Genomic DNA, 8,916 nt, shown 5'->3' with positions numbered 1-8,916 from the left:
GTTTATCTGAAGTTCTTTGATTCTTCTGAGCTTATGGTTCCAGTTCTCTGTGGAGTCAAGCCTGACAATAACCCCCTTAAGCACATTGCCCAGAAAAGGCTATTTGTGATGAGCAGTATTTGTAATAAATCTCTGGATTATTGGGATATAAAGAATTCAATGAAACAAGTTAAGTAAGTTCTACGGTTCAATCTGATTTGCTTCCATTGAGGTATACAGGAACTAATCTGCTGTATTACACCTAGTAATAATCCAGAGCCAACAGTACAGCTTTATTTCTCCAGACTCTGATATTCCACCAAACAGTTGTTCAAGGAGCTATCTGAATACATAGGATCTCTTACAGACATATGTTTTCTGCAGTTCTGCAGTTAATATAAATACAATTAAATAGTAGGCTAAATAAAAGAGAGTTTTTCCCATTTTCTCCCAGCAGTATGTGATACCATCGGAGAGGGAAATTTTTGTTATCACTGACATGGGGCTTATGTATAATGTGTGTAATAGAGGAAGGAGTATGTAAGCTAGAAACCCTGATCACAATCATGCTGCCTTTGGCCTTGATTATTAGTGAGGTCTCAATCTACCATCTACTGCTGCCTAAGAATCTCAGAAACAAACCATTGCCAACTCCTTTGAGTTAGTTCAACATGGAAGTCATTCATGCAATGTAGATCTTGGTCTCCATATTCTTCTCTAATATTGCATAAATATTAACTGGTACGTCTAGCTAAGACACTAATTCTAAAAAAAAAAGTATGTCAAAGCAAATCTTATCAGCTTTATAGCTACAGCTGATGAGAGAAATGAAATGTAAAAAAGAAGTTGTAAGATATATTTATTGTGCTAACTCCTGGCAAATTCAGTTTCAGTTCAACGTGCTTTGAAATACTTTCTACCAAGTTTTTATGAACACCTACCAGTGTTTCGAGCACTCGTGTCTTTATTTTCTCCAGCCAACTTACCAAATATAGAGGATGTTTATTTGAAGATTAAATCTCAGAATATAAACATCAAATAATACAATTTCATATTTTTTAGAAATGAACAGATTCTGGTCAGGCTTTATTTCTAAATTATCTTAAATGATATATGGTTAGCGCGTATGTGGTTGCCATCAGAAATTTATAAAGTTATAAAATTAACATTATGAAAATTTACAAAATTAGCATTGGCAATACAATGTCAGTCCTAAAGTACATAGGCATACAATAACAAATTTCTAATATCCTAAAATAATACATTCATGTCTGTTAAATCCTATGAAAGACTCATAAACTTCAAAGGACCAACTGGGATTTGTGATTAGCATATGGACTGCAAATTATTGCTTGATTTATTTAGACCAGTGTTTCTCAACCTTGACAATTTTAAGGCATGTGGACTTCAACTCCCAGAATTCCACAGCCAGCATTGCTGGCTGTGGAATTCTGGGAGTTGAAGTCCACATGCTTAAACTTGTCAAGGTTGAGAAACACTGATTTAGACGTACAAAAATAATGGTTTGAAATGTATTACTAGATGTTTTTCATTAAAATACTAGTACAGGTAGTCCTCAGCTTACAACCATTCCTTTAATGACTGTTCAAAGTTACAATGCCACTGAAAAAAGTGACTCATGACCAGTTCTCACACTTATGACCGAGGCAGCATCCCTTCAGTCAATGATCAAAATTGGGGTGCTTCTCAACAGGTATGTATTTACGATGGTTGCAGCATTTTTGGGGTCCCGAGATTCTCATTGCAACCTTTCTGGTGAACAGCTGATCAGCAAAACCAATGGGGGGAAAAACCAGATTTGCTTAACCACATGATTCCCTTAACAACTGTAGTAATTTGCTCAACAATCATGGCAAAACAGGTCATGAAATGCAGAATGACTCACTTAACAACTGTCGTATTAGCAGCAGAAATTTGAGGCTCAATTGTGGTCATAAGTCGAGGACAGCCTGTATTAATACTTGATTGGCCAATGTATACTTTAAACTGAAATGTTTTAAATGTCACATTTGGTAAAACATTAATTTTTAACTCCAACTGTCCATGGTAAAATATGATTTTAAAAATCATTGTTACAGGAATATTCAATCAAAATGTGTTACATTAAGTCAGGGGTAAAATATGATTTTAAAAATCATTGTTACAGGAATATTCAATCAAAATGTGTTGCATTAAGTCAGGGGTAAAATATGATTTTAAAAATCATTGTTACAGGAATATTCAATCAAAATGTGTTGCATTAAGTCAGGGTAGGTAACCTTGGCTCTTTTATGGGCTCAGGAATTCTGGGAGTTGAAGTCCACGAGTTATAAAAGAGCCAAGGTTGCCTACCCCTGCATTAAGTCATTGCTAAATTCTGTGTCGCACTAAGTTGTTCATAGCAGCTATGTGGATAAAGGTCAGTATTTCCTGTTCACAATAACATTACAAATGCACACCAGAGCTCTTTAGTGTATATTGTAAATTCCTTTAAACCACAGTACTTATCAGTCAAACAGTAATTAAGGCTGAAATCACTTTAGTGTACAGCAATGCAAAGTTCTGCAAAATGAATGCATTACAACCATCTACTCTGGTTAGAAGACAGTTTGTTTCCTTAAACTTCACTACAGGCCTCTGGGGCAATTTGCATTTCGGTGGGCATCTAAAGCCATTGGATCAAATGTATTGTGGTTTATCAGATCTCTCATTTTGTCTCTAAGGCCATAGGAGGCTCTGGCTATTCTCCTAGAGTCTTCAACAGCTGCGTCCTTGTACCTTAGAAGCTGATTGCTTTTCAGATCTTTTCTTCTTAAAGCCTCTTGCAATTCCCGCAGGTGGCATTTTTCATCATACTCGAGCTTCTGTTTACGGCAATGGTGATTCCTTTCCTTGGCACTATTAATTTCTTTTATATGTTGTGCTCTGTCTTGCATATTTTTGGTCATGATTTCCCTGGCCTGCTGTATCTTCATCTCAGCTATTTGCAACAACATCTCCTTGCGCCTTCTCTTTTCCTCCTCCGTCTCTTTAGCTCTAGCCTTCGCCACTAGGCCTTGCTCTTCATCCTTGTATGACTTTTCTTTCAGTTCTCTATTCCTTTCTTCAAGCAGCTGCTCAAGGATTTCCTGAGACCTCTGAAGCTTTTGTTCAATGCAAAGCCTCTTGTACAACTCATCAGCTTTCAGCTTGTCCTCGACTGGGTCTTTCATTTGCATGGGCTTGAGTTTCTTATAGTCATTCAGGTCTACTTTTCTCTTCTTCCTTTCCATTTCCTTTATAAGCCTCTTCTCCAGGGCCTGCAGCATCTTCTCTTTGCATGCATGAGAGTTCTGATCTTTGACATTTCGGTCCATCATCCGTTTATCCCAGAGTTGCTTTTCTTGGCAACGTTTCCTATACTCAGCCTGAAGCCTGGCATTTTCAAATTTCTCTCTACGTCTACACTCCTGCTCTTTAGCTAGCTTCTTCCACTTCTTGTCACGCAACAATATATCCCTCTCCCTAGCGGCCATTAATTGCTCTTCGTCTAACTTAACCTTGGCTTTTCTTTGATCCCGGTCCCTCTGCCATTGGTCCATATTGTCTGCCAGCTGGTATTGCCTCTCCTTTTCCAACTTCGCTTTGTGCTTCTTCTCCTTCCGCCTCATCTTTTCCCAGGCCTCAGAGACCTGGAGCTGCCTGTCCTTCATCTCTTCCTCCTCCTGATGCCTAGCTAACATCAGAGCAGCAAGCTTTTTGTCCCTTTCTGGAATCATCTCCTCGTATCTCTTCTCAGTCAGATCCTGGAGGCTGATCTGAGGGTCTCCCTTCTTGCTCTTGTGGTGACTGTGGTGACGGTGATGATGTGAATTGTTGTTAGGGGGCAAATAAGCCATTGGGTCTTCCTCCTCATACTGTCTCAAGGAATGCATCAGGTCTACCAAGCTGGGGCTGCTTTCGCAGGGCTCCTGCCAATCCCTTCTTTTGGTTTCCTTCTTCTCAAGCTTGGGAGAAGCTTTGTTGTCCATCTGAGTGAAGGAAAAAGAAGACGGGCAGACTGACGGTGGCTTGCTGACGTCGGTGGGAAAGTCGGTTCCATATTCCAGAGCTCTAGTCACAGGACTGGCCCATTGGTCGTCCCGGAGCAGCTCCTCCACCCGGGTGCACCGGCCTGCCGGGGAGCGGCCGGGCAGCTCGTGGTGGGGCTGGAAATCTCCGCCGTAGAGGGTGGTACAAGAAGTGGTGCAAGGAGTAGCGCAGCCCTCGCCGGCCGGAGCGAGGTAATGATGCTGCTGCGGCAAGGTGGGGCGGCGCAGGCGGGCCGAAGCGGCGGTGGCGATGGCTGGAGCCTTAGCGTGCGGGAGCGAAGCGCCCCTGTACTTGCCTTTGCGCGGCAACAGCATTCCGCCTTCGTCGCGGTACATTTGCGCCAGCTGGAGGCGCCCAAGGCAGCCCTCGCCTCCCGCCGCTTCGGGCTCCGAGCTGTAAGCCGGGTCCGGGAAGCACTGCGGCGGAGAGAACCGGCCGGGGCTGATTCGCCGGCGCGTCATCTCTTGCTGGGTCTCGCTGCCCGACAGACTGCAGCAGGACACGACGGGCGGCTTCTTCCGGCCCTTGTTGGTGCTGGGCGCGCCTCGGTCGCTCGGGTAGACGCGCCACCTGCTCTCCGCCCCAAGACACTGGCCCGTCCCCCGCCGCGGCCGACGCCGCTGCTGTTGCCGCTTCATGGCCGAAGTGGCCTGCCCGCTGCTCACGCAGCGCCTTGCGCAGCACAGTGAAATTGAGCGCGCGTCACAATGGGGGACACGGGGTCCCTCCTCCTCCTGGAGTCCATTACGACGCGGGGCCACAATGTGACCCTGCCCCACTCGCCCTTAGCTGGCCCTGCTTTCTCTTCTACCGAGGGAAAAAAAGACGGCGCGAGGGTTCCAGGCTCTAGAAGTTAGCTAGAATCAGACGTTCTAGTGGCGCAGTGGTTCTCCGGATCCCAGCGGAACTCCAGCTTCCCATAAGATTAGTGGAATGGGACACTAAAGTACCACGTGGAATCCCATCTCTTGTTAGATCAGAAGCCCAGATATTTTGATTCAAATGCAAACTAGAATACCACAAGCCCATTTCGGAATTTTCATTAAATATGGTGGTTCTTCCAGAAAGAATATGGCATTCCCTGAGAGAAACTGTCACCGGAGCTTTCATGAAACAACTTAGTTGTCTGAGACGTTACCTATTCACCAAAAAAAAAAAAAAAAAAAAAAAGGCTCCCCAGGGTAGATGTTACAAGATATAAAATAAATAAATAGAATGTTTTTAAAAGGCATAGCTGCAGAATTTTTGTATAAGTAGAAGACAGGAATAAATTCCAGGAATCCTAATATATTTTTAAAAGCATTTATTTATTAAAATGATTTGTGTGCTGTTTACTCAAATTACTCTAAGTGCAGGGTTATATTAAAACATCTACAAAATCCACTAATAGTAATATCTTCCAATTTTTTAAAAAATAAATGCCATCTTTCATTAAAACTTACTTCTCCAAACCCCTACAAATGATGAAGTGGCTGTGCCATAAGACAAATGACTAAACTAGTGAAATTAAATGGCAGAAGGGAACCAGTGTGGTATAACAGTTAAGGCATTGGGCTGGCATCTGGGAATCCCCCCTTAGCCATGAAAGCTGATTGGAGTTATCTCAGTCTTCCTAACTGAGGGAGTGTGGAGGAGGTGGAAGGGAGCCTGGTAAAAAATCTAACAATAATCCATTCTACTTGTGTATGTGAAAATCTCTGTCAAATATGGGTACATTAGCTTTTCTCAAAAATCGGATTTTTGTGAGTGTGCAAATGCACCTGTGAGCATTTCCTGTGTATGTATGATCATTAAAAACTCATGAATTGACAACATTTGCAAAAAACAATGACACCTCAGGATCATCTGTTAATTTAATACAAAAATATGTGATATGTTGGGACAAGTGCTCATAAGCAGAGTTTACCAGCAATTGGAGGAATATTTTCTTTATTTTTGTTTCATAACCCAGATTCTTTCATTAGCTAAACATGTTACAAGAATTGGTTCCTTCAGTAATAATTTCCAACAATGGGAAGTTCAGCAAAATACAGGTGTATTGTAAGAAAGAGAGTGATGGTTACATACAAGTGATACCTAACCAATAATCTGCACTTGAGCAATATTCATTCATCTGGTGGGATCGACAGTAGAATTCTAAGCTCCATGATTCTGGAGGACCAATCAATTAATTTATACACCTCACTACATAAAAACTGCTCTTCCATCATATTGTTGAGACTTGTTTCTTTTACCATTAGAGCTAATGCAACTAACACAGCTATGGTGAATTAGTGCTGTAAAAAAGTCCAGTGTTAGGTAAAAGTAGTAACAATAACAACAACAACAACAACAACAACAACAATAATAATAATAATAATAATAATAATAATAATAATAATAATAATAATAATAATAATAATAAAATTTGGAAGGTACCTTGGAGGTCATCTAGTGCAACCCTCTGCTCAGGCAGGAAATCCTATACCATTTTGGACAAATGGCTGTCCAGTCTCTTCTTAAAAACCTCCAGTGTTGGAGCATTCACCACTTCTGGAGGCAGATTGTTCCACTGGTTAATTGTTCTAACTGTCAGGAAGTTTCTCCTTAGTTCTAGGTTGCTTCTCTCCTTGATTAGTTTCCATCCGTTGCTTCATGTCCTGCCTTCAGGCACGTTGGACAATAGCCCCTCGTCCTTCTCTTCATTAAACTAGACATACCCAATTCCAGCAGCTGGTCCTTATATGCTTTAGTCTCCAGTCCCCTAATCATCTTTGTTGCTCTTCTCTGTACTCTTTCTAGAGTCAACATCTTTTTTACATGGTGATGACCAAAACTGGATGCAGTATTCCAAGTGTGGCCTTACTAAGGCATTGTAAAGCCCTCCCTAAGTTTATTGAAATTAGCTCTCTTGAAGTCCAAGACTCTAGTTTGACTGTGTTCTATTGCTTGTGCTTCCATAATGTTGAATTCCAATATTGCATGATCACTTCCTCCCAGGGTTCCTATGGCTTCAACACCTTCTATCATTTTATCTCTGTTAGTGAGAATTAGATCCAAAATGGCCAATCCCCTAGTTCCCTTCTCTACCTTTTGGGAGACAAAGTTGTCTGCTAGGTTTGTCAGGAATCTGTTTGATCTTCCACTTGGTGCAGAGTTTGTCTCCCAGTTGATGTCAGGGTAGTTAAAGTCCCCCATTACTATTGTGATGTGCTTCCTACATACCTTAGTTAGCTGACTAGCAAAAAGTTAATCTATTTCCTCTGTTTGATTGGGTGGCCTGTAGTATACACCTATGGCAATGTTATTTAGACTGATTCTTTAGGGGAAAGGACTAGCCTCTTTAAAGGAAGCTATCAGTCTTTTTTGTTTACTTTTGCGACTTTTTGAGAATTTGCAAAGAATTTTAGCTGTTTTTATTTCATTAAAGTAACATTATTACCCTAGATATGGATGTCAGTTTTATTCCTACAACTTGTGAAATGTTCCTGTTGATTTGAGTTCTTTTCTCTCACAACCTTTCTTCTTTTTGTCTAATCCTGTTTCTGTGATGACCCAGGGCACAGAGGCAATACAGTCAGCTGGCAATTCAAACTGCCCTTTAATTGCTCCAAATTTTCCCACCTTTCTGGCAAGCCCCAGAACAGAGTAAGACACACACACCTTCAGCAGCCTCTGTTGCTGTTTCATATACAGTTAGATTAGAAGAGTAATTTACTCAAGGCCACGTAGATAACAAGGAATGAAACATACATCCAAAAGCTAATGAGTCTGTGGAAATACAAGCTTGTCTGAACAGTTTCAGAAGAAAAGCCAAAATATAATCCAAGGTCTTTGAGCACAAATCAAGTTTGTCAGCCAGTCCAATAGTCAGAGTTTCAGGGTTTCCAAGCAGAAATCACAACACAGAACAAGAGATCAGAGAGTTGTTTCCAAGATCAGCAACAGCACACAAAACTCCAAGAAATCAGCATTTGTTCCCAACAAATGCCCCTCCCCACAGCGTCTCCTTAAGTCTCAGTCTCCAGGTGTGCCTTGTGGAGAGAGGCAGGATGCTCTCCTCCTGAGTAGTTGAGCCTGTCTGTGTTGTTCCCTCCTTCTCTCCACTCTCCATGCTCTAAGATCAGGAGGGAGTGGCCCTTGCTCATCGCCTGAATTGTCTTTCATGTTCATCCTGTCCCAATCCGGAAAGGCCCTGTCTTGGCCTGCTCTTCTCCACATTCCTCTGACGTCACAGACACTTCTCCCTTGAATTCCATAGGGTCCTGTGTTCCAGCTCATTTTCTTCAGCAGATTCAGGCTCTGACAGAGGCATGACAGTATCTATTTGCTCAATTTCACTTCTGAAGTATAATGTTCACCCAGCGATCCTATGTATCTTGCTTGTTCAATTTTGCATTAAAATTGTAAATCAAAGGTAAGGAAAATGCTTTTGGAGGTGAATAAGAAGGAAATATTCTCTAGAGACTTCAGCAGAGAGTCCTAAGGAGTCAATGAAAGATCATACATTTGGGAGGAAATTGGTCAATTTTCTCAATTCTCTATCCTGGAAATCTTAGTTAAATCACAGCATAGTTTTTGAGTATGTTATGTTTACTCTTTCACGGTTTTTCCTCTGCTGAAATTTCATTCTAAGAAAAATGTGGCTGTTCTATGCATTTTTTAAAAGACACAATTTCTAAAAAAAAATCCAGTGTCAAAAATGAGCCTTTGGTTACACAGTTTTTCTCCTCATTCCATAACGTCCTCATAAATTATTTGAAAAGAAGAAAGGACAGTGCCATCTGCAGCCTTGCAACATTTGTCTGTGAAACTACATATGTTACCCCCATATGTTTTCTCTCCTAAATTAGGGATTTTTGAATTTACCCCTGGAAGCAAGAGCTC

General features: G+C 41.4%; 1 protein-coding gene across 1 annotated transcript; it reads right to left on the bottom strand.

Moving 5' to 3' along the window:
* Nucleotides 1-1,465: 1,465 nt before the first annotated feature.
* Nucleotides 1,466-5,090, bottom strand: CCDC185 (coiled-coil domain containing 185). Its single transcript, XM_039343538.1, has one exon. It carries the CDS (start codon nucleotides 4,686-4,688, stop codon nucleotides 2,607-2,609), a length of 2,082 nt encoding a protein of 693 aa, XP_039199472.1. The 5' UTR covers nucleotides 4,689-5,090; the 3' UTR covers nucleotides 1,466-2,606.
* Nucleotides 5,091-8,916: the final 3,826 nt, after the last annotated feature.

The sequence above is a fragment of the Crotalus tigris genome, unplaced genomic scaffold (genome assembly GCF_016545835.1).
Source record: "Crotalus tigris isolate CLP2741 ecotype Arizona unplaced genomic scaffold, ASM1654583v1 scf7180000017861.769447, whole genome shotgun sequence".
Lineage (NCBI taxonomy): Eukaryota > Metazoa > Chordata > Lepidosauria > Squamata > Viperidae > Crotalus > Crotalus tigris.
Note: the sequence above shows the minus strand (reverse complement) of the source record. Positions and strands in the feature narration are given on the sequence as shown.